We start from the raw sequence: 26,053 nt of genomic DNA on the forward strand, positions 1-26,053 counted from the left end.
CACTACCATCATCATTATTGTCACCATCATCATCACCACCATTATCATCTTCATTACCACCATCATCACCATCTTCACTACCATCATCAATATTATCATCATCACCACCACCACCATCACATTCTTCATTACCACCATCATCACCATCTTCACTACCATCATCATTATTGTCACCATCACCACCACCATCATCATCTTCATTACCACCATCTTCACTACCATCATCATTATTGTCACCATCATCACCACCACCACCATCATCATCTTCACTACCACCATCATCACCACCTTCACTATCATCATTATTGTCACCATCATCATCACCACCATTATCATCTTCATTACCACCATCATCACCATCTTCACTACCATCATCATTATTGTCACCATCACCATCATCATCATCTCGACTACCATCATCCTCACCACCAGCATGATCACCAGCACCATCTTCACCATAACCATCTCCTAGTAAGATTACATTTCTCCAGCCTGACAATGCAGACAGACACAGGACCTGAGTGGGCACCACGTATCTCAGATACCCCAAGGTGAGATTAAAGCTTGTCATTGCTATCCAAAGCCTGGGGAAGAGAAGGCTCCAGGGAGCCCTTAGGGCATCCTTCCAGTAGCTGAAGTGAGCTACAGGAAAGCTGGGCAGGGGCTCTTTAGAAGGGCCTGTAGCAACAGGGCAAGGGACAATGGTTTTAAACTAGAGCAGGACAGATTTAGGTTGGTCATTAGGAAGAAGTTCTTTACTGTGATGGTGGTGAGACACTAGAAAGGGTGGCTCAGAGAAGCTGTGAATGCCTTATCCATGGAAATGTTGAAGACCAGGCTGGATGAGCCTTTGAGCAACCTGCTCTAGTTGCAGATGTCCCTGCTGACTGCAGAGGGGTTGGAACTGGATCATTTTTAAGGTCCCTTCCAAACCAAAGCATTCTGTGACTCTATGAAAGAGGCCAAGAGGGTAATGCTTCATGCTGCACCTGAACACCTTCAGGATGAGTTTTGCTGGAGAGGTTCAGGGCTGCTGAGCTCATCAGGATCTGTCTGGCTCATCACAAGGAGGTGGCTCCTGCTGGGATCTCCTTCCTCCCAGCAAATACTGAGTTTAGAGAGGGGGTGATGTCAAACAAGCCCTCTCTGGAGATGATCACTCTGTATGTGAGGCCCCTGAGTAGCAACTAATTCGTCTTGTTTTGCTTTTTGCTCCTTTGCAGAAGCTTCTCAGGGGTGGGCACCACACAGCTCCCTCACAGACACTCAGATCAGCCATGTCTGAGAGATTCCCATCCTCCAGCACCCACAACAAATGTATTTTTAAAGAGGCTGTTTGCAACTTGGCCTGAGGGTTGGTGAAACAGTGGTTGGGCACACAAATCACCCATCTGGGGCTGGAAGCCAAGCAATGCTAACCAGAGAGGAAGAGGGCCCTGGAGGCTCTTTTTCCAGATAAATGTGGATGCCAGTGATGCCAGCTGGAGGTGTTTGCATTTTCCATCAGCTCTCTCCATCTGTATGGGTCACCATACCATGTCTCAGTCCCACGAGGCTGCAGGGCATGATCCCCCTTTCCACCTTCTGTGCACCCATTTTCCTGCCAAGGCAGACTCCTGCTCCACATGGCCCAGCAGTTGCAGCCAGGAGATTTTCTTAGGTGAGGATTATTTTGCCTGCAGGGGGGTTGGACTAGGTGATCCCTAAAGGTCCCTTCCAACCTAATTCATGGCAGGAGGCTGATTCTTATTCTATTAACCCTCTGACTAGTGAGGGTTAATAGTCCTGCATTTGTCCTCTGTGGCTGTGTGGCCAAGAGATGTTCTTCCACCCCAAAGACAGGATTTGTGTGCAGTGACCTGGTATGGCACATAAAGCCATGACACACTCCTGGTCTTGTGCCTCTTTGTTCTTTCCATCTACTGCCCTCATTTGTCAGTATCTCCCCCAGCCCAGCAGCCAAAGGCCAAGAAATTGATGAACTCACAGAATCGTTCCCTTTGGAAATGACCTTTAAGATCATCCAACCCAACCATTAACCCAGCACTGCCAGGTCACCACTAAATCATGTCCCTCAGCACCACATCTACACAGCTCCAGGAATGGAGACTCCACCACTTCCCTGGGCAGCCAGAAGGTCTCCCCTCAGCCTCCTTTTCTGCACACCAACCAACCCCAGCTCCCTCAGCTGCTCCTCACCAGACCTGTTTTCCAGACCCTTCACCAGCTTTTCTCTGGCTGGAACCACTCCAGCACCTCAGTGAGGGGCCCAAAACTGAACCCAGTACTCAAGGTGTGGCCTCACCAGCACCTAGTACAGGGGCACTATCACTGCCTTGGTCCTGCTGGCCGCACTGTTCCTGATGCAGGCTAGGATGCTGTTGGCCTTGTTGGCCACCTGAGCACACTGCTGGCTCATCTTCAGTCAGCTGTTGACCAAGAGCCCCAGGTCCTTTTCTGCCAAGCAGCTTTCCAGGCACTCAGCTCCAAGCCTGGAGCACTGATGGGGCTGTTGTGACCCACTTTTGCCTCCTGCATACTCAGAAGCTGCTTGGGCCTTAGCATTACCCACCACAAGGATTACAAAAAGCCAGAGCAGGAAAGCTAAGCAACCATGGAGCATCTCAGCCCAACCACAGCCAGCCCTTGTCTCTCCTCTAGTGTGCTCCTTGTTGAGACTTCCCAAAGTAACCATCACCACCATCCTGGCCAGAGCAGAGGATGTGAGCTGCCTTGCCCAAGCCCGTGGCCACCATGCCTCCACTAGGCATCACTGGAGCACTTCTCTGCCCTGGCTGGAGCTAAGCTCAGGCTAACGGCTGCTGAGCTGGGCAGAGCTGCTGCGGCCGTGCCCGTTGGTAGATGTGATTTATGGGCAGGGTGGCTTTGGCAGCAGGATGCAGGGTGCCTGAGGGGTTGGTGGTTCACTCTGCAGCTCTCCTCTTGACACATCTGGCTGGATGAGTTAGAGCTTTTCCACCCTGGTTGCTAACCACCACCGTGCTGCCCAGCTCAGTCTGCAAAGCCCAGGCAGGAAACAAGCTGGAGGGATCCCCTCCTGTCCCAGCCAGCCCTGACAGCTGTGCCAACCACCCTGCAGCTCCCATTCTGCTCCAGCCTTGGCCCCAGGGCTTTTATGCTTAACTTAGAGAAGTATAAGGGCTCAACCTTCTACTTGCACAGACGAGCAGTGCTGGAGCATCCACCATGGTCTAGAGCCTGGAAGTCATCAGGATGCTTAAATATTGTCCTGGACCCTCTGAGGAGACACCAAAACATCTGCTGCTCAAGACCATAGTAATGTTTTGGTTGGAAGAGACCTTCAAGATCTTCAAGTCCAACCATTAAGCAAGCACTGCCAGGTCACCACTAAACCATGTCCCTCAGCACAGCATCTGTGCAGCTTTGAAACCCCTCCAGGGATGGGGACTCCACCACTGCCCTGGGCAGCCTGTTCCAGGCCTTGACAACCTTTTTGGTGGAGGAATGTTTCATGTCTCTGACTGCAGGTAGAGCTGCTACACAGCAGTCTCTAGGCTGTCTCCTACCCATCATGAAGACTTGAGTGCTGCCACCTGGCAGAGAGGGTCGGTACTGAGCTCCTTGCTCACCCCTCTCAACGCCTGCCCACACAAAGTGACTCACATGGAGCAGACAAGGAGCTATGGGATCATGACCAAAAAAATGAGGGTAAAAGAAATGGCAGCAAAGATGTAAGGTCAGTGCTTCTCACATAAAACCCCAGGGGGTGAGATGTGGAGCTCAGAGAAGGGGAGCAGAGCAGGAGCAAGAGTTTAAATGCTGTCTTGGAGATGTGAAATCATAAATCACAGGCTGGCTACATTCCCTGCCAACAGCACAAGAGGCTTGCAAGAGGAGACCCCTGATACAACCTCTAGTTGTTTTCCTGCTGTATTTCCTTCCTGGTTGTAGCTAGGAGGTGGAAGAAGCCACCCCAGATAACTCAGCGTGTTCACAAAGCACCTTAAATGACTGCCTTGGGAAGGGAGTGCAAGTGTCCTGCTTGGGACAAAGGCCAGCCCAGCACTGCATGCTGCTCAGCATGGTGGTCCTACAAGGTGCCACCACTGCACTGAGGTGTGCTGGGAGAGGCATGCAAGGAGCAGAGCAATCCTTTAAAGCCAGAGGATCCCCTTGAGCTCTCTCTACTGATTGCTGCTCATCCTGGTGGGATACAGACACAATATTTCAGCCCATCCACAGGGAAATGGAAGAGGGTTTGTTACCTGCTTTCTTCAAACCATAGAGTCATAGAATCAAGCAGGTTGGAAGAGACCTCCAAGATCATCCAGTCCAACCTAGCACCCAGCCCTGGCCACTCAACTGGACCATGGCACTAAGTGCCTCAGCCAGGCTTTGCTTCAACACCTCCAGGGATGGCCACTCCACCACCTCCCTGGGCAGCCCATTCCAATGCCAATCCCTCTCTGCCAACAACTTCCTCCTAGCATCCATGCCTGGATGCCTCTCTGGAAGGCTGATATGGCCCTTTCTGTGCCCATGTGAACCTCGTGCAGTTCAACGAGGCCAAGTGTAAGGTCCTGCACATGGGTCAGGGCAATCCCTGGTATCAGCGCAGGCTGAGGGATGAAGGGCTGGAGAGCTGCCTGTGGAGAAGGACCTGGAGGTGCTGTTGGGTAAAAAGCTGGACATGAGCTGGCAACATATGCCAGAGAAACACACATGTCAGCTAATCCTTCATCTCACTAACCCCACTTCTGGATCCAGGAACACATCAAACCCATTCTCCTCTGAGCCCTTTACACATCCAGAAACAACCAAGTATCAGAGAAGATGCTTTTGAGGAATAAATCAGAGCAGAGGCAGCTCCACCATCTTCAAGCAGGAGAAAATTGACCTGCTGAGACTGGATTAGTTCCTTCAGAGTCACTGGGAAGACAACACACCCCAAGCCAAGTTGAACCAACAGCTGGATTCATCAACAACAGCTCCTCCACATTTGGCTACGACTGGTTGGCTCCCAGTGCAGCTTCTTGGTGCCAGAGAGCCTGGAATTGTGATGAATCCCCCTAGAATAAGCCTCCAAGCCAGAGGCCTGGGAAAACATTGCTAATATTAACATTACTAGTAACAAAATCATTAATATTCATATAAATAGGAAGTCTGATTTTTTCCCCCATTTTATGTTTCTTCGCAGGAATCACAGAATGAGTCAGGGTTGGAAGGGACCACAAGGAGCAGCCAGTTCCAACTCCCTTGCCATGGGCAGGGACACCCTACCCTAGAGCAGGCTGCACACAGCCTCATCCAGCCTGGCCTTAAACACCTTCAGGGATGGGTCCTCAACCACCTCCCTGGGCAACCCATTCCAGCCTCTCACTGATCTCAAGCTGAACAACTTCCTCCTCATGTCCAGTCTGAATCTCCCCATCTCCAGCTTTGCTCCATTCCCCCCAGTCCTGTCACTCCCTGACATCCTAAAAAGTCCCTCCCCAGCGTTTTTGTAGCCCCCTTCAGACACTGGAAGGCCATCAGGAAGGAATGAATGATGGCAGAGAGATCACAAAGTGAGATCTCAGCCCTGCTGGACCCAAGGGGATTAATGAACACTTCTGCAGCAGCTTAACCATTATTTCAACTGAACTCCCTCAAACCTGTGCCCCTTTGATTTCCTCTGTGCAGATGTGACCTGACAGCCAGAACATCCATCTTCTCCTCTGCACCATCAGTGGGGCACTGGGAGCTTGGCAGCATGGCTCAGCCCTGGAACCATTCCAGGTCAGGCTGTCTGGGGCTCTCAGCAACCTGCTCTAGTTGCAGACATCCCTGCTAACTGCAGGGGGCTTGGACTGAGTGACCTTTAAAAGCCCCTTCCAACCCAAACCAGACTGTGGCTCCCTATCTGAGCTACCTCTAACCCACAACCCGTGCATGTGCCACGCTGCCACCATCTCCTCCACTTGCCACAGTGGCACCAGAGCACAGACACCAAGTAGTCACAGGAAAGGAAGCCAAGAACCAAGCTCCAGCCAGATTTGTGAACCTCGTTGTAGCATCAGACAGTGAGAGGATGTTCTTCAGAGCTCCACACAGGTGGATTCCTGAGCTTTGGAGAGAAACAGCATTGCTGTCCCCAGGAGACTGTGCTCTTCTGCCCTGGCTTGCAAATTCAGAGCTGCAGCAAGTCATGCAGAAGCCCCATCCCTAGAAAAATTCCAGGTCAGGCTGTCTGGGGCTGTGAGCAGCCTGAACTAGTTGAGGTTGACTACAGAGGGTTTGGACTAGATGAACTTGAAGGGTCTCTTCCAACCCAACCCATGCCATGATTCTAAGAACAGATTGCTGTGGAGTTCACAGAGCTGACACTCATCAGAGCAGGGATGAAAGAGCACAGAGGAAGCTCATTTCTATAGGCAGCAGTAGCTGCACCTCCTGCAGTGCCAAAGCAAGGAGTAACTGGAAATGTTCTGGTGGTGACACCAGCTCCAGAGCTGAGAGCTGGGAAAAGGTGCGTGAGTGTCCCTGTGTTACAAGAAATGGATTTCTGCTGCTGCTTGCCAGCAGAGCTCAGGGGACTCATAACTGCTCACATCCTTTGAGGTGAATAGTGGCAAACTACAGGAAAGACACTGAGGGGCTGGAGCATGTCCAGAGAAGAAAGATGAAGCTGGTGAAAGGTCTAGAGCACAGGGCTTGAGCAGAGCAGCTGAGGGAACTGGGGGTGTTCAGCTGGAGAAAGAGGCTGAGGGGAGACCTTCTGGGTCTGGAACACAAACTCTGTGAGGAGAGGCTGAGGGAGCTGGGATTGGTTAGCCTGGAGAAGAGGAGGCTCAGGGCAGAGCTCATTGCTGTCTACAACTACCTGAAGGGAGGCTGCAGCCAGGCGGGGTTTGGCTCTTCTCCCAGGCAATCACCAACAGCACAAGAGGACACAGTCTCAAGTTGTGCTGGGGAAGGGCTAGGCTGGATGTGAAGAGGAAGTTGTTGTCAGAGAGAGTGATTGGCATTGGAATGGGCTGCCCAGGGAGGTGGTGGCGTCACCATCCCTGGAGGGGTTGAAGCAAAGACTTTGATGAGGCACTTAGTGCCATGGTCTGGTTGACTGGCTAAGGCTGGGTGCTAGGTTGGACTGTCTGAGCTTGGAGGTCTCTTCCAACCTGGCTGATGATTCTATGACTTTTCATAAGGGTGTCCAGAAGACAGGCCAAGGGGGAATGGTTTGAAGCTGAGGGAGAGCAGGGTTAGACTGGAGCTGAGGAAGAAGCTCCTCAGGACAAGGGTGGTGAAACTCTGGAATAGGCTGCCCATGGAAGTTCTGGATGCCTTCTCCCTGAGGGTGTTCAAGGCCAGGCTGGAGGAGGCCTTGAGCAGCCGAGTTTAGCTGAGAGGTGTCCTTGCCCATGACAGGGAGGTTGGAGTAGATATCTCCAAGCTCACTTCCAACCTGAGCCATTCTGTGATTCTCTGATTTTTGAGGCATGTCCTGAGGAGAGCTAACAGCAGCACATTTCTGGAAGTGTTTTATTTCTGTACTGAGGGTTTGACTAAAGAGCAATGAAACAGGGAATTCTTACCTCTTCTGTCAGAGTTACCTGCAGAAAAAGAAAACAGAAGTCTCTTAGCAACAGAGAAAGAGACAGCTCCATAAGTCAGAAAGGATCAAAGACAACCAAAGTAACACATTTAGTAATTCTTACTATCTTCTTGTAAATCCTCTCTCTAAAACATCAGCTACAGAGCCAGGATGTCATAGGGAATTTCAGGCTTGGCTTAGTGTCATGGGAAAAGGCACAAATCCCCATCTTTTTAGCAGCAGAGCTGGGAGCTGAAGCTGAGCTGTAACATGGACAAGCATGACCTACAGCTCTTCATCCCCAAACAGGTTGTTTAAGCCCATAACCAGCAAGTCACTGGTGTAACTCATTAGCACTTAAATATGATGAGATAGCATTCAGCACTAATTTTAGAAGAGTGGCTGAGCCAGGAGTTCAATTAAGAGGAGCTGGGCTGAGGGGTGGGGGTGGTGAGCATCCACGGAAAGCCTGTACCTGCTGCTTTGGATGTCTCATTTGGAAGAAGCCAGAAGAAATCCATGACAGTGAGAAACTCCAGCCCAGCTCTCTTGCAGTGCTGCTGGCATGGCCACCCCAATGCCCTGATTTGAACATGAAGAGCTGCAGCACAGAGCTGAGGTAGGTTTGGAGAAGCAGGAGCTGCCTGTACAGTGTGTAATTGATGTGATGCTTTCTGCTCCCATCCTTCTCCTGAGCACCACTTAATTCTTCCATGACTGATGTCCAAATTTCCCATTAAGATTAATGGTGAGGGCAGCCCTAAAGCTAATTGTTCTCCCTGATGAATTACTTGAAATAAAGAAAGAATTAGGATTAATCATTTGTTCTCAGAACTGACATCAACTCATGGCTGGATTTGATGACCTTAAAGGTCTTTTCCAAGTGGAATGATTCTATGATTCTAAGTGAGAAGCAACATCTGGCCTTGATGGTGCAAAGGCCAGCAGGTCATGGCATACATAGAGGGAGTTCACCCAAACCAGTAACCCAAGTCAGACAAAAAGCAAGACAGACAGACACAGAAATTCAGTGTCCTGCAGCAGACATCATGGCACAAAATCCAGACCTTAGTGGTACTTCAGGTCTCTCCCATTCAAAGGCTTCACCCCTCCTGCACCTGCACCATGTGTAGAATCACAGACTGGTTTGGGAGGGACCACTAAAGCTCATCCAGTCCAACCCCCTACAGTCAGTAGGGACATCTGCAACCAGAGCAGGCTGCTCAGAGCCCCAAACAGCCTGACCTGGAATGGTTCCAGGCATGGGGTATCTCCAGGCAGCCTGTTCCATGTATCTAAGGTGACTTTGGACTCCTCTCTGCACAAGAGCCTTGAAGATCTGTGTTTGGTGTGAAGCTGGATGAGCTTAGAGATGGCAGAACATTGAAAAGCTGGGTTGCAAACTTCCTTCAGCCACATCCCTTCCTGCACTGGTGGCAAAGACAACTTCAGTGACTGCAGTTCCCAAAGATGCCCAGAGGAAGTGGACACACACATCTCAGGGATGTGAAGGAAGGTTTAGACAGCCAATATCCCTTGGGAAATTTACTGTTAAGGAACGTACACATGCCACCTTCCTGCACTAACTGCAGCAGCATCTCCTCTCTGTCCTTCCTACCTTACCACCAGTCCTGCACTGCCAAGGCTTTCATGAGAAGCTCCAGTGAGCACTGGTCTAGAACGGCTGCAGTTCACATGGTACCAAAGCTGGGTCTCAAATGACATCCATGTGCAAACCACGTCTGAGGGGACACAGATCAACTAAGATTTCTGGTCACCTCAGCCTCTTTTTGCTCTTTGAGCAGCCAAACTACATTCCCAGGGGGCACTTTTATGATGTGCCAAGAGGGGAATGACAACAGGATGGCAATAGGGACAACTCTTGCTCCTTAAGACCTTTCAAAGTAGATCAAGTAATAGGGAAACAGTGATAATGGAAGCTTACAGTCACAGAGTGATCTGGGGTTGCTAGGACTTCAAAGGTCATTCAGACCAATCCCCTAGACCAGGCTGTTGAAAGCCAACCTGAACTTCAACATTTCCAAGGAATGGAGCACTCATCCCACCACTGGATGTGCCAGCAAACACGAGACTGAGACATGCAGTGCATGGAATACTCTGCTCAATAATGTCTCACCACACTGCCTCTGCCATTCATCACAGTGCAGAAAAGCACCTTCAGATGGTTTACCAAATCATGTGTGGCTCACATCTGCAAGCAGCCCAGCAACCATCAGGTGGAGCATACAGATTGGCCAAAACCATCCTAGCACATCATCCTTCATCCCCAGCTTGGCTCGTTTTGGACAAGGAGCCAGTTCCCAGCTTTCCCAGGAGCTGGATCTCACCCTCAGTTGGACACCTCTACTGTAAGCCTTTGGGACAGGGACTGCCCTGTTGTGTGTATGCTTGTACAGTGCCAATGTGCATGGCTTGAGCTTGCAGTGGCTACCAAAACTCCCCAGATAACCCAAGCTCTGCAGCTGAGCAGCAGCCTGGAGGAATCATTGCTGGTGGCTACAGAGTCACCTTATGGGTCAACCTTTCAGCTGGGAGCTGTGCAGCACTTGCCCTGTTTTACACTCTGGAAACCACAAACTGATGAAATTCATCTGTGACAAAAGTGGAATGAGGTCCTGCAGTTTGTGGTGGCACAGCACCTTGTGGAATGAGATCTATAGTGCAGGGTGTCCCTGCCCATGGCAGGGGGTTGGAACTAGATGATCCTTGGGGTCCCTTCCAACCCTGACAATTCTGTGATTCTGGTGCTGCAGTATCTTGTGGAATGAGATCCTAAGGTTTGTGGTGTCCCAGCTCCTTGTGGAATATGATCCCATTGTTTCTGCATCGCCAGTACCTCATGGAATGAGATCCTAGGTATTCTGCTGCCCCAGCACCTTGTGTGACATGGTCCTGTGGTTTGTGGATGCCAGCACCTTGTAGAACAAGATCCAAGAACAAGGTGCCCCAGCACCTTGTGGAACAAGACCCTAGGGTTTCTGGTGCCCTAGCACCTTGTCAAGAAGCCCAAACCTTCAGCAGGATAAATCTCTATTGATCTGGTCAGTTCAGGGAGTTATATTTCTTTATATCACCATGGAATTTGCCTCAGAGTGTCCTCTCCTCTCCTTTCTTTCATCAAAACCAAGAGCAAAGAAACAAAGCTGGCAGAAGGGAGGAGAAAAGGTGAAGGAGAAGCCTACCATTGTGGGAAGCAGAAGAGGTCTCTTGTGTTGTGACTGTCGCACTGAAGTTCCTTTCCATCGTCTCCGCTTCTGTGCTGGGGAGAGCAGTGTGTGGAGCAGACGGCGTCACATCGGGCAGCAGGGAGGTGGCTGGAGGCACAGGCATGGTTGTCCCCAGGGTGGAGGTGTTGAGGCTGACAGTGGTGGTGTCGGAGGAGATCCTGGTAGCTGTAGTTGTAGGTGGCTTTGATGCCATGGTAGAAACAGTCACTGGAGTGCTAATGTTGAGGCTGTGTGCGCTCGTTGTAGTCCCATCTTCAGGACTTGCTGTAGGAGCTTTGCTGGGGCTCCTGGGGGAGGTGGGCACTGTTGTGGGTGGCACTGCAAGAGAAGAAAACACAGGAGGACCTCCATGAGATACCTTGCAGCAACACTGGAGGGTTTAGATGTTGGAGATTTGCATGACCATAACCACAGGGACAAAAGAGCCAAAACACTCTGAAGCCAGGACAGGGAACACTTTGCACAGCAAAGCAGGGAACTATAAAAGCAGACAACTTGGACAGGTATTATGATATTGAGGAGGAACAAGGGTTGGATCTCCTCTGAGAGAGGATCCATACTTGCTAGAAGCAAAACCAGCAGGTCTCATTCACTACAGAATCACAGGATGCCAGGTTGAAAGGCACCCCAGGGATCATCTGGTCCAACCTTTCTAGGTAAGAGTAGAGCTGAAATGAGATGGCTCAGCACCCTCTTGCCTGCTTTAGACTGCAGTTAAGTGGAGGGCAGAAGTCACTGCCCCTGTGAGCACTTACTCCTTTGATCCTAAAGATAGTTCACGTATGAGAGAAGACAAGGAGCATAGTTTACCTGTTGTGATGTTGTTAGCACCTACACTTCTCAAGCTGCTGCCGAGCAAAAGGAGAAAGAGCCACAAATCCATGTTGACCTGGGGAAGAGAGCAAGGAACAGTGACTTAAACCCTCACAGACTCACAGCAATGCTTCAGTTGGAAAAGACCTCTAAGATCTTTGAGTCCAACCATCAACCTAAGACCACCGTGGCCATTAAACCATATCCTAAGTGCCACGTGTGGCACATCACCCCAAACCAATTCAAACTGTGGGCACCACCGTGCATCTTGTGCATGCAGAGCTGAGAGAAGAGTGAACACAGAATCATAGAATCAAGCAGGTTGGAAGAGACCTCCAAGATCAGCCAGTCCAACCTAGCACCCAGCCCTATCCAGTCAACCAGACCATGGCACTAAGTGCCTCAGCCAGGCTTTGCTTCAACACCTTTGGGGACGGTGCCTCCACCACCTCCCTGGGCAGCCCATTCCTATGGGAAATCACTCTCTCTGTGAATGGATACTCTGTGGCACACTCTGTGGTTGGAGACCCTGCAGGCACATGGGTGGGAAGGATTTCATACATCTCCAGCTGCAGAGTGCTTGGGGAGATCCCAGGCTGGTGAACCAGCAAAGATGACCACAGGGATGGGTGGACAGTGGGAGAGCGTGAGAGGAATAAGCTGTGAAGGTGAGCACCAAAGAGAAGGACCTGGTCTTAAAGGAGATTAATAATGTGCCTGCAAAGAGTGTACCATGAGCAATGTGAAGACTATGGCAAGGAGCCTAGATCTACAACTACCTGAGGGGTGGTTGTGGCCAGGAGGAGGTTGCTCTCTTCTCTCAGGTGGCCAGCACCAGAACGAGAGGACACAGCCTCAGGCTGCGCCAGGGGAGATTTAGGCTGGAGGTGAGGAGAAAGTTCTTCACTGAGAGAGTCATTGGACACTGGAATGGGCTGCCCGGGGAGGTGGTGGAGTCGCCGTCCCTGGAGCTGTTCAAGGCAGGACTGGACGTGGCACTTGGTGCCATGGTCTGGCCTTGAGCTCTGTGCTAAAGGGTTGGACTTGATGATCTGTGAGGTCTCTTCCAACCCTGATGATACTGGGATACTGTGAAAATGCCCAGGCAGGAAAGAAGGAGAGGTCAGCTCCTCCTGTGGGTAGTGCCCAGCTCACTGAAGCTGCTGCCTGTTACTGAGTGTGTGCAGAACACCCCCAGGGGGCCAGGCTCAGCTCCATCCAAACCCCACCGGACTCCCTGCGCGTGAGGACAAACACAGCCGCGAGCTCTGACCCGAGATCACTGCTTGCACTGCGGGAAACGTCCTGCAAATCTGCAGGATGATGACCTCAGCAGAGCTGTTCTCCCAGCCCTTAGAAGTCCAAGGCTTTAATGGTGATTTCTTTCCTCAGCAGACCTCCAAAATCTCCTGAGAAGTGGGTATAGCTATCTCCTCCCGACCAAATCCAGGTCCAGAGGCTGAGGTAAACGACAGCAAGATGTGAGACATCATTGTCCTGGCCAGAAAGAAGCCCAAAGCTGCCAAGCCCCAGAGCAGCACGTGGGCCTGGGACCTCCCAGGGATGGGCCAGCATCTTGCATATGCTGCGAGAGCAGCGAAGGCTTGGAGATGGCTCTGCTATGTGCCACTGACATGCCATCACCCGGCAGCTGCTGTACGACTCCCTCCTGTCCTTCAGGCTCTTGTCATGCATCCAGCTGCATTTTCAGCACCTCCTGGGAGAAGGCTGTGAGACCTTGCTGCCAAGTCAGCTCAACTGGCTGCCAAGAAAGGACTTCATTCCCGATAGGCAGCCTGAGCCTCTCACTCTTACGTGCGTCTTGCGTTGTTTGTTCTCCTTCTATTGATTTAAATCCACTTCCATCCAGACCCATCCCAAACTCTGGGCAAATGAACAACACTGAAGTCATCGACACCTTGGAAGCCGTATCAGAACTGCAAGATCCCCACCCAGGAGTATCCTCCCACCAGCACCAGCCACCTACACGTCCTTCCTACCCCTCGAAAGAAAACCTGGCAGAAGCCAAACTTACTCAGTGACCAACAGGTCAGACAAACCCTAACCCAGAAGGAAACCAAGCTCCAGAGATAAGAGCTTTCCTCCAGCAACTTCCATGGCCCATCCTGGGGCAGGGCTTTCTCCAGAAGGTCCCAGTGGCATGAGCAGCCATCCCTGGGAGTGTTCAAAAGACGAGGGGCTCAGGGACGTAGTCTAACAACTGTGTGCAGGGGGATCACAGTATCACCAAGGCTGGAAGAGACCTCACAGATCATCAAGTCCAACCCTTTACCACAGAGCTCAAGGCCAGACCATGGCACCAAGTGCCACGTCCAGTCCTGCCTTGAACAGCTCCAGGGACGGCGACTCCACCACCTCCCCGGGCAGCCCATTCCAGTGTCCAATGACTCTCTCAGGGAAGAACTTTCTCCTCACCTCCAGCCTAAACCTCCCCTGGTGTAGCTTGAGGCTGTGTCCTCTCGTTCTGGTGCTGGCCACCTGAGAGAAGAGAGCAACCTCCTCCTGGCCACAACCTCCCCTCAGGTAGTTGTAGACAGCAATGAGGTCTCCCCTGAGCCTCCTCTTCTCCAGGCTAAACAATCCCAGCTCCCTCAGCCTCTCCTCGTAGGGCTGTGCTCAAGGCCTCTCCCCAGCCTCGTCGCCCTTCTCTGGACACGCTCAAGCATCTCAATGTCCCTCCTAAACTGGGGGGCCCAGAACTGAACACAGCACTCAAGGTGAGGTCTAACCAGTGCAGAGTCCAGGGGCAGAATGACCTCCCTGCTCCTGCTGGCCACACCATTCCTGACGCAGGCCAGGATGCCAGAGGTCAGGTTATGGCTGGACTCGCTGATCTTAAGGCCTCTTCCAACCAGGAGTATCTGTCGTTCCGTGATTCTATCAGCTGCCAGCTCTGCCTCACCACCTTAAGCCCTCAGCCGAGAGCGAGCAGCGGAGATCCGTGTGCCAGCCCCGCTGCCACCCCTGCCGTTCCACCGCCTTCGCTCCCCCACGCCGGCTGAAGGAACGCCAGGGGTGCGCCGAGACCTGCTTCTGCCCGTGCAGGGCCCAAAGGCGGCGAAACGCGAGCCTCCCTTCCCCCCCGGCTCCCTCGCCGCTGCTCTCGGAAAGGCAGAGGAAATACTTGCAGCGTTATCAACACAAACAGCGCTCCCGGCCGCGGCCACATCCTGCCAGCGCCGCGCACAAACACCGCACGTCACTGCACCGCCGCCGCCGCCGCCGCTGCCGCGGGGGGACCGCCCCGGCCCCGCACCGCCGCCCGCCCGCCCGCTCGGGGTGCTCCGGACCCTGCCTGCTCGCAGCCTTCCCGTCACAAACCCCAACAGCCAAAACCATCAGGGGCTTGGAGCACCTCTGCTGCGAGAGCGGGCGGAGGGAGCTGGGGGCGTTCAGCCTGGCGGAGGGGGGCTCAGAACAGACCTAAGGGCAGCCTGACGGTACCTGAAGGGAGCTCAGGACAGACCTAAGGGCAGCCTGACGGTACCTGAAGGGAGCTCAGGACAGACCTAAGAGCAGCCTGACAGTACCTGAAGGGAGCTCAGGACAGACCTAAGAGCAGCCTGACGGTACCTGAAGGGAGCTCAGGACAGACCTAAGAGCAGCCTGACAGTACCTGAAGGGAGCTCAGGACAGACCTAAGAGCAGCCTGACAGTACCTGAAGGGAGCTCAGGACAGACCTAAGAGCAGCCTGACAGTACCTGAAGGGAGCTCAGGACAGACCTAACGGCAGCCTGACAGTACCTGAAGGGAGCTCAGGACAGACCTAAGAGCAGCCTGACAGTACCTGAAGGGAGCTCAGGACAGACCTAAGAGCAGCCTGACAGTACCTGAAGGGAGCTCAGGACAGACCTAAGAGCAGCCTGACAGTACCTGAAGGGAGCTCAGGACAGACCTAACGGCAGCCTGACAGTACCTGAAGGGAGCTCAGGACAGACCTAAGAGCAGCCTGATGGTACCTGAAGGGGGCTACAAAAACGCTGCAGAGGGACTGTTCCCTAAGGGGCTTCAAACTACAGAAAAGAGGATTCAGATTGGATGTTAGGAACGAGTTCTCTCCCAAGAGGGAGGTGGAAGACTGGAACAGGTTGCCCAGGGAGGTAGCTGAGGCCCCAGCCCTGGAGATACTCAATTTGATGCTCGACAGGGCTCCAGGCAGCCTGATCTGGTTGAGGATGTCCCTGCTGAGCACAGGGCAGGTTAGACTGGATGAGCTTTAGAGGTCCCTTCCAACCCAGGCCATTCTGTGATTCTCTCATCTGTGAAAACTGCTAGCAGTGTCCAGGCATGTTTTCACAGAATCACAGAAGCACTCAGGTTGGAAGAGACCTCTAAGCTCATCCAGTCCAATCTAGCACCCAGCCCTATCCAGTCAACCAGACCATGGCACTAAGTGCCTCAGCCAGGCTTTGCTTCAACACCTCCAGGAATGGCAACTCCACCACCTCCCTGGGCAGCCCATTCCATGCCAATCACTCTCTCTGGCAACAACTTCCTCCTAACAGCCAGCCTAGACTTCCCCTAGCACAGCTTGAGACTGTGTCCCCTTCTTCTGTTGGTGATTACCTGGCAGAAGAGACCAACCCCACCTGGCTACAGCCTCCCTTCAGGTAGCTGCAGACAGCAATGAGCTCTGCCCTGAGCCTCCTCTTCTGCAGGCTGCACACCCCCAGCTCCCTCAGCCTCTCCTCACAGGGCTGTGCTCCAGGCCCCTCCCCAGCCTTGCTGCCCTTCTCTGGACACCTTCCAGCACCTCAACATCTCTCTTGAATTGAGGAGCCCAGAACTGGACACAGCACTCAAGGTGTGGCCTGAGCAGTGCTGAGTACAGGGGCAGAATAACCTCCCTTGTCCTGCTGGCCACACTGTTGCTGCTCCAGGCCAGGATGCCATTGGCTGTCTTGGCCACCTGGGCACACTGCTGCCTCATCTTCAGCCACTATCTATTTTAAACATATTCCTCCAACTTTTATTTGTGACTGTAGATATGTATTAATATATTTATACATCTTAAAATCACAGAATTGCTGAAAAAGTCCAACTACTAGATTCTTATTCCTATCATATAATAGTTGGGGTTGGAAGGGACCTTGAAGATCATCCAGTTCCGATCCCCCTGCCATGGGCAGGGACAGCTCCCACTAGCCCAGATTACTCAAGGCCTCATCCAACCTGGCCTTGAACACCTCCAGCGAGAGGGCATCCACAACCTCCTTGGGCAACCTGTTCCAGCATCTCACCATCCTCACTGGAAAGAATTTCTTCCTAATTTCTAGTGTAACTCTGCTCTCCTCAAGCTTCAATCCCTTTTGCCCTATCACAACCCTACCCTTTACTGCCCTACCTGAAGGTAGGGCACAACAGGGTGATGCCTGATCTCAGGGTATAGAAAGAGTTTCACGTTATCAGAGAATCATAGAATCATTTTGGTTGGAAGAGACCTTTTAAGATCAAGTCCAATCATTTACCCAGCACTGCCAGCTCATCACTAAACCACGTCCCTCAGCACAGCCTCTGTGCAGCTTTGAAACCCTTCCAGGGATAGGGACTCCACCACTGCCCTGGGCAGCCTGGTCCAGGCCTTGACAGCCTTTTTGGTGGAGGAATGTTTCATGTCTCTGACAGCAGACAGAGGTGCTACAAACCAGTCTCTAGACCGTCCTCTATACATCATGAAGACTTGAGTGCTGCTACCTGGTAGCGAGACAATGCTGAGCTCATCCCTCTCACCACTAAACCATGTCCCTCAGCACCACATCTGTGCAGCTTAGAAACCTCTCCAGAGATGGGGACTCCACCACTGCCTTGGGCAGCCTGGTCCAGGGCTGCACAATCCATCCAGGCAAGAAATTGTTCTTAATGACCAACCTAAGCCTCCCCTGGAGCAACTTGAGGCTATTTTCTCTTCTCCTGTTGTATTTATTTATCCTCCCCATAATTATCCTAAATAAGTTTAGGACAAATAGGAATGGGGATTTAATATGTCCTAAATAAATGCATTTATTTATCTCTATGTATGCATATTTTTGTGCAGACACATATACAGACATCTACAGTGTACATCCACTGTGCTGCTGGGAAGCTTCCCCCAGGAAAGGTTGGCTTTGAGGCTGCAGAAAGTTCTGTTTTAAAACATGTGGATCTTGTCGAGATGATGGATGCTGGGGTGGGGGTAGAGAAGGAAATAATCTCTTTATAAAGTAATAAGAGGCTTGAAAATAGCCCTTGTGCATGCTGCTGCTGGAGGGGGGCTGGCTCCTCACCCCTCCCCAGGCTAATGCCTTTAGTGCTGCAGCAACTGGCCAGATCCTAGCCGGATACAGCCGTCCACAATCAAAGGCAGGATTCTACGCCCACCTCTGACATGTTCCTGATTCCTGGAAAATGAGGCAATCCTTTTCTCTGTGCGAGGAGGAGACACGACCTGAATTCCAGCCAGCTCCACAGGACCCTAAACCCGACTGCTGCTTTCAGAAGGATGCTGCAATCCAGTGGCTCAACCCAGCCCACCCAGCTCCCTCCCTCCTGCTGGCCCTTAACTGCAGTGAAAACTCTACAAAATCATTCCCTTTTCTTCTGTTTTTTTGGCAGGGAAGAGGGCAAAGCCAGGAATGAAGCTGGCATTTGCCCTGGTTAGCAGCTTACAGTAGGATGAGAACAAGCCTGAGCATAAAGAAAGGGGAAAAAGGTCTGGGTTTTTTTCCCTTTTAGGTGGCAGCAAGCCATCAGAGTGGCTGGAAAACAAACCTGCTGTTTCTCTCCCCCTCCCTGCTCCTTTCCAATCCCATTTGTGGTCCTGCAGCCTCTCTGTGGAGCTGTGACCAGCAGCAGAGGAAAGCTGCCCCAGGGGCTTGACTGGTGGCAGAATGATTTGGGTTCCTCTTCCCTCTAAGCCCAAATCTCTCATGATAGGATGAGATGCAAAGGATGAGAAAATGCCAGTGGGGATGAGCTCCACTGCTGGGGGGCTCAGCAAAGACTGCTTCTCAGGTGCCCCCAGGGACCAAGCATGGGGGTCCTCACATTGTGCATTGGTTTCCTCTCATGGTCAGCCCCTGGTGAGGAGCTGCCTCAGCTCTAGAGGACGTTGGGGTGGCTGCAGGGAGCTGGACATCACAGAGGGAGGGGCCACTGAGTTTAGGGAGGAAAAAAGGGTTGTGACTAATGCCTCGCATGTGTCTCCAAAGCTGCAAAGAGGCCTTTTATGTGTCACCGAGCATTATTCCCCCACCCCACCCTCTGCTTTTCCACTCTTCAACAGAAAAGATGAATCACAGCAACCATTTATCCTCTCTGGAAATCCACTGCCTTCCCTTGCTTATTTTTTCTGCTTTTAAATAAACAGGAGGCTCCATATGAGTGACAGCTGCTGTGAGGGATGGTGCATGAGGAGGGGACAGGCCTGTGGGAAGGGCTTGGGTTTTTGCTTTCTCCACCTGCCCAACCTCCAACAGATCACTGCTTGATACTTAGTCATGGCATGGGTTGAGTTTGAAGGGACCTAAAAGCTCATCCAGTTCAATCCCCCTGCAGTCAGCAGGGATGTCTGCAACTACAGCAGGTTGCTCAGAGCCCCAAACAACCTGACCTGCAATGGTTCCTGGGATGGGACATCTACCACCTCTCTGGGCAATCTGTTCCTGTGCCTCACCACCCTCATCATAAAACATTTCTTTGTTGCATCCAACCTCAACTCACCCTCTTGAAGTTTAAAACCATTGCCTGTTGTCCTGGTGAAAAAAATCCCTCCCCACCTTTCCTGTGGCCCATTTTAAGTACTGAAAGGCTGCCAGGTCTGCCTTGGCATTTTCTCTCCTCCAACTCTCTCAGCCTGGCCTCACAGCCACCCTCCCATCATTTTTGTGCTGCTCAGACCGAGAGGTGAAGGCACAACTCCACTTGGAAAGAGCAACATCATCATAGGTATGTGGAGGGAACCTGACCCCACTCCCACCTGGCTTTCTGAGCACCCAGAAATAGCTGTTACTGTTGGGATGGTGTTAAACTGCTGGCCTGAGCCAGGATCAGCTTTCCTCGTGGAGGTAGTCTTTAGTGAGATGTGAAGTCTGCCCCATGCTGACCACGCAGGCTCTCAAAGCTCACACTGGCAGCAGCAATGTGCATGGAACCATTGTGGGTGGATGAAGGGAGGATCGGGTGTCCACCAGCCAGAAGGTGGAAGGAGGTTCCCCAAGCTCCCTTCCTAACTTTGGTAACTGGGTATTATTCTATTTCAGCCCAGCTTAGCATAAAAAGTCTCCCAAATTGGCTTTTTGACTCCAGAAGTGATTGTAAGGGTCCCAGAGCACTGTCACAGGCTCCCCAGAGAGGCTATGGAGTCTCTTTCTCTGGAGACTTTCAAGCCCTGTCTGGATGTGCTCCCATGTGACCTGTGCTAGATTCTGTGGTCCTGCTCTGACACAGGGGTTGGACTTGATGATGTCTGGAGGTCCCTTCCAACCCCTAACACCCTGTGATCCTGTGACACAGCTTGAATTCATTTGCCAAGGCCTTTGAGATCACAGCCCAGGTGAACCTTCTGGGTCCAGTCCTGTTTAACATCTTCATTAATGACCTGGGAGGTGAGGCTAAGCACACCCTTAGCAAGCTTGCAGATGACACCAAACTGGGAGAAGTGGCTGATGTTCACTCCGAAGGTCCTGCTGCCATTCAGAAGGATCTCCACAGGCTGGAGAGAATGGGCCAACAGGCACCTTGTGAAGTCCAAAAGGAGAAGTGCAAAGTCCTGCCTTGAGGAGAAATAACCCCAGGCACCAGAACATACCAGGGGCCACCCTGCTGGGAACACTTTGGCAGAAGAGAACCTGGGGGTCCTGGTGGACATTAAACTGGCCATGAGCCATCGAGGTGCCCTTGCAGCAAAGAAGGTCCGTGGTGTCCTGGGCTGTGGTAGAGAAAGCATTGGTGAGGAGGGTGAGGAAGGCTCTTCCCCTCCACTCAGCACTGGTGAAGCCACTCTTGGAGCACTGTGTCCAGTGCTGGGCTCCCCAGTACAAGAGAGATGTGGGCAGACTGCAGAGAATCCAGCATAGGGTCACAGAGATGATTCAGCAACTGGAGCATCTCTGCTATTAAGAGAGACCGATGGAGCTGCAACTGCTCAGCCTGGAGAAGGCTCTGGAGAGGTCTCATCAATGTTTATAAAGCCTTCAAGTGGGGCAGTTAAGAGGACAGAGCCAGGCTTGGCCTGGTGGTGCCTGGTGACAGGACTGGAGACCATGGGCACAGACTGAGACACAGCAGAGTCCCTCTGAACATCAGCAGACACTTTTTTGACTGTGAGGGTGACCAAGCACTGGCACAGATTGTCCAGGGAGGTTGTGGAGCCCCAAGAGGTTGTGAATCTCCATTCTTTGGAGATCTTTAAACTCTGCCTGGACATAGACCTGGGCAACCAGCTCTAGATTGCCCTGCTGGAAGGAGGTTGGACCAGATGACTTCCAGAGGTCCTTTCCAACCTCAACCACTCTGGGACTCCTTGACTCTGTAACATATTGTCCTGTTAACTTTTCAAAAGGCCAACTTGCTGAGTTTTAAGCTCACAGAGGAGTAAGATACCATCCTATACTGGGAAGGAGATGCCTGCGCTGTGCAGGATGTATCTCAGGATCTCACCAGAGTCCCTCCAGCTCTGTGCTGGTGTTCACTGAACAGTCACTGCACACCATGACAGCCCTCTGCTGTGTGTGAGACAACCCTCACCTCCTCAGAGCCACTAACCAAGAATCAGAAGCTGCTCAGGGAAAATGAAGCCATTACAGACTCCTCCAAAGGGGCTTAGCAGCTCAAGACTGATAAGTGAGTCTCCTAGAAGAGTCCTGGGACCAGGGAAAAAGTCGAGTTCTAAGAGAAAGAAGAGCAGTGAGGTAAACCCAAGAGAGCTGGCAGGTAACAGAGGATGAAGGACCAACTCTGAGCCTCAACCAGGAGAAAGGTGCTGGGGATGGAGGATTTCACTGCAGGCCAGGATGGTGATGATGGCTGGAACTGGCAGGAGCTGCCTGGAGAGAGAGTAGACCTCCTAGGGTGTCCCCCAGTCTCTAGATGGTCTGGAGGATGAAGGGCTGGGGAGCAACTGGACTTGGGGGTGCTGGTGGGTGAAAAGCTGATGTGAGCTGGTACTGAGTGTTCACAGCCTAGAGCCAGCTGTGTCCTGAACTGATCTCCAGCAGAGTGGGAAGCAGGGGCAGGGAGGGGATTCCGCCCCTCTGCTCTGCTGATACTGAACTTGCAGTGCTGGAGCCAGCTCTGGAGTCCTCAGCACAACAGAGACAGGGACTTATCGGTGTGGAGCCAGAGCAGGTGATGCTGGGAGGGCTGGAAGCCCTCTACTGTGAGGCCAGGCTAAGAGAGTTGGGGTTGTTGAGCCTGGAGAAGGCTCCAGGGAGACCTTCCAGTGGCCTTCAGTGCTTAAAAGGGCTGATCAGAAAGCTGGGGACAGATACTCCAGCAGAGCCTGATGTGAGAGGACAAGGAGTGCTGATTTGAAACTTAAAGAGGGAGATGCAGAGAGAATGAAGAAATGTTTACTCTGAGGGTGGTAAGACCCTAGCCCAGGTTGCCCAGAGAGGTGGTAGATGCCCCATGGCTGGAACTATACCAGGTCAGCTTGTCTGGGGCTCTGAGCAACTTGATCTTGTTGAAGATGCCCCTGGTCATAGCAGGAGATTGAACTAGATGGCTTTTAAACGTCCCTTCCACCCCAAACCATTCTGTGATCCTATGATCTGCTGTAGCAACATCCCCACAGCTTGTGCAAACCCTTGGCCAGCACAGGACTGACCAGCATGGCCTCGCCCTGTGAGACAGGCATTGCAGGTGCCACACAGTGCTGGCAAGGGGAGAGTGACAGCCTGAGAGGCTCCAGTGAAGCTGCTTCATCTTATTGTTCAAAATGATGAATGAGAATGGAAGGAAAGAAACCAATGAAGTCACAAAGCAATAGATTTCTTTAACTATTCCATGTCAGGGTGTCCCCTTCTTTGTCCCAAGCATTGTTTGCACCACTACAAAGAGAAGAGGGGTGCAGCTCACACAGCAGCTCTGAGAAGGGCTGCCTGATTCGAATCATGAAATCAGAGAAGGGTTTGGGTTGGAAGGGACCTTAATGATCATCTCATTCCAACCCCCCCCCCCGCACCATAGGCAGAGACATCCTCTACTAAACCACAACATCCCCACCTCGTGAGCTGCCTTTGGAGAGTGAACCCACGGGAGAAAGGAGGTTTAACAATAACAGACCAAAGATAAAGCCCAGCTTTTGGGCAGGATGGAGCTGATGTCCCAGCTCCGAGTCAAGCAAGGAGCGGTGGGAGCAGCCTACTTCAAACAAAGCTGTCGGAGAGGCTCATTCTCCTGCCAGCCTTAAAATCTCATTAGGGAGGCTCAGCTCCAATTAAAAGGCACGCGTTCGGTCATGCAGCTTAACGACTGCTGGTGCTTACCCTGCAATCCACCCGGGGCACCTGTCAGGGGAGCAGCCAGCCAGTCCCACGGAGCAGCCCCCACCCCGGGGGCTAAGAAAGTGTCGCGGAGCCACCAAACCACTGCCGTACCTGCCCGTGGTAATCCTGCACCGCTGCTGCTTCAGCCCTGTTGCCACAGTAACACTTCTGGTAGAGCCCAGATCACTGATTATGAAACTAGGGGAGGGAAAAAAAAAAACCCCAACAAAAAATGCGAGGCTGCTAATTAGGATCTACTCCTGGTCTCCAAAAGCTCCACGGTAATGACATTAGGGCTGCGGGAGCAGGGGGAACGGAGCCGCCGGGAAGCGAGGTCAGCACCGCTGGCCACACCGGCAGCTCTTTGGGGCTTTTGAGAGCTGGGTCTTAAAATTCAGCCTGCAAATTCCCTCTACGTTGGGCTCCTTTTTCTCCTCTCTAAACAAATGTGCAAGACGTGGTGGAACAGTCTTCACTCTTTCCATACATTTGCATGAATTAAGACTGGCAAAAAAGGGCCGAGGATGGCATACAAATGGCAACAGCGGGAGCGGGGCCAGGGGCACAGCCTCTGCTTCTCCCCTTCGCTGTGCTGCTCTCTCAGTTTGCCAGACAGAGGAACACACATCCCAGCTTCACCAGGGAGCTGTGAGGTCTGGAAGTGAGGTTTGCAAAGGGAACTGGAGTTCACAGAATCTGGCTGGAAAGGAGCAGAGGTCATCTTGTCCAACCCCTCTGCAATCAGCAGGAGCATCTCCAACTAGATCAGGTTGCTCGGGGCCCCATCAAGTTTGACCTTGAACGTCTCAAGGGATGGGGCCTCCACCACCTCTCTGGGCAACCTGTTCCAGTATTTCTGGAAGTATGTTACTCTCATAGTAACAAACTTCCTCCTGATGTCCAGCCTAAGTCTGCCCTGCACCAGCTTCAAACCATTGCCCCTCATCCTATGACCACAGGCCCTTCTAAACAGTCCCTCTCCAGCCTTCCTGTAGGTCTCCTTCAGATGCTGAAATGCAGGCTTCAAGTCTCCCTAGAGCTTTCTCTTCTCCAGGCTGAACAGTTACAGGTCTCTCAGCCTATCTTTGTAACAGGTGCTCCAGCCCTCTGATCATCTTCATGGCCTCCTATGGTCTATGCCCTTCCTGTGTTGAGGACTCTAAATGAAGTCTCAGCAGAGCAGAGGAGCAGGATCCCCTCTCCCTCTCTGGCCACACTGCTTCTGATGCAGCCCACTGGCCTTCTGGGCTGCAAGTGCCCATTGCTGGTTCACATCCAGCTCCTCATGCACCAGCACCCCCCAGCCCTTCTCTGCAGGGCTGTTCTCAATTTCATCATCCCTCAGCCTGTGCTGGTACCCAGGATAATGAGTTGAAAGTCTTTTCCTCTCTGAGTTCTGCTCCAAGTGCCAGAAGCATTTTGAGGCATGCCTTCTGCTGAAGGCTCTGGCTGCAGCACTTGGGATGCCAGACACAAGTGTTTTTCAACATGAGGGCACTGGAGCATATTTGCAGGCAAAGGAAAATGGCCTGGCAGGTATGTCTGGAGCTGCAAACCAGCGTGATGCTGCTTTGGATGGCAGCTTGTCCAGATGCATTCACTCTGAAATGGATCAAGGATTGGCTGAAGGGCTGGGCCCAGAGAGTGGTGGTGAATGCTGCCACAGCACTAGTGGTGCCCCCCAGGGATCAGTGCTGGGCCCGAGCCTGTTCAGTATCTTTATTGATGACCTGCAGGGTTCTACACTTTGGCCACAACAACCCCAAGCAGCACTACAGGCTGGGATCAGAGCGGCTGAGAGCAGCCAGGCAGAGAGGGAGCTGGGGGTGCTGGTTGATAGTAGCTGAAGATGAGCCAGCAGTGTGCCCAGGTGGCCAAGACAGGCAATGGCATCAGCAAGTGTGGCCAGCAGCACAAGGGAGGTTATTCTGCCCCTGTACTCAGCACTGCTGAGGCCACACCTTGAGTGCTGTGTCCAGCTCTGGGCCCCTCAATTCAAGAGAGATGTTGTGGTGCTGGAAGGTGTCCAGAGAAGAGCAGCCAGTCTGGGCAGGGGCCTGGAGCACAGCCCTGTGAGGAGAGGCTGAGGCAGCTGGGGGTGTGCAGCCTACAGAAGAGGAGGCTCAGGGCATAGCTCATTGCTGTCGACAACTACCACCCTAGTGGGCAGTTGGAGGTTGGTCTCTTCTCCCTACCAATAAGTGATAGGACAAGAGAAAGCAGCCTCAAGTTGCACCAGGGGAGGTTTAGGTTGGACATGAGGAGCATTTTTTTTCCCAAAAAGGATTGCAGACTCTGGACCAGACCTACCCAGGGTTGACTCCCCATCCCTGGAGGGAGTTTAAAGCTGTGTAGATGCGGTGCTGAGGGACATGGTTTAGTGGTGGACTTGGTAGGCGGTTGAACTTAATGACCCAAACAACTCTGTGATTCTAATTACTCTTCCACAGCCTAATTACACTTCATCAGCTCCTGGTTTGGGGGACTGACACTGCAATTAAGCTGATGACTGGGGTGAGGACCCTTCCCCAGGCTGCCTCAGGTTTGGTGCTGCGCTGTGCCGATAATCCTTCCCTGCAAAGGATGAACACCAAAGTCTTGGGAGAAGAACTGAGGAATTACAATTCCTCCTCCTCCCTTTTTCAGGCAGGAAAATGGGTGAGATGAGTTTTTCCTTCTGTAGCAGCATCAGCTAAAGCCTTCCAAGCACAGCCCCTCTGCTCACCATTGCATGGACAGGCCTCTCACTCCCCAGTAAAACTGGGGGTAGGCTGGGTGTGATGTTAATGAGCTATAAAAGTAATTTAAGAGCTGGAAACAAGGCACAGGGCTGATCTTTCATGCTAGGGCACCCACTGACCACAACACAAGAGCAAATAGCCAAACATGAGGACATCCTAGTCCCAAGCAGACAAGGATGGACATGTTTCAAGGAAGAGACAAATCAAAC

The 26,053-nt window shown here is 52.2% G+C and overlaps 1 protein-coding gene across 3 annotated transcripts in view; it reads right to left on the bottom strand.

The window, feature by feature from the left end:
- PTPRA (protein tyrosine phosphatase receptor type A) overlaps positions 1-26,053 on the bottom strand; it is a 162,349-nt gene that overhangs the window by 26,415 nt on the left and 109,881 nt on the right. For 2 of the 3 annotated variants that reach the window (XM_064151661.1, XM_064151662.1), the window contains 3 exons: positions 11,614-11,692; positions 10,759-11,121; positions 7,557-7,574 (listed from right to left, as the gene is read on the bottom strand). In XM_064151661.1, the coding sequence (XP_064007731.1) occupies positions 7,557-7,574; positions 10,759-11,121; positions 11,614-11,692 (460 nt within the window). The remainder of the gene's footprint in view (positions 1-7,556; positions 7,575-10,758; positions 11,122-11,613; positions 11,693-26,053) is intronic. The other variant, XM_064151660.1, reaches the window with a different exon arrangement.

Source organism: Pogoniulus pusillus, chromosome 11, assembly GCF_015220805.1.
Source record: "Pogoniulus pusillus isolate bPogPus1 chromosome 11, bPogPus1.pri, whole genome shotgun sequence".
Classification (NCBI taxonomy): domain Eukaryota; kingdom Metazoa; phylum Chordata; class Aves; order Piciformes; family Lybiidae; genus Pogoniulus; species Pogoniulus pusillus.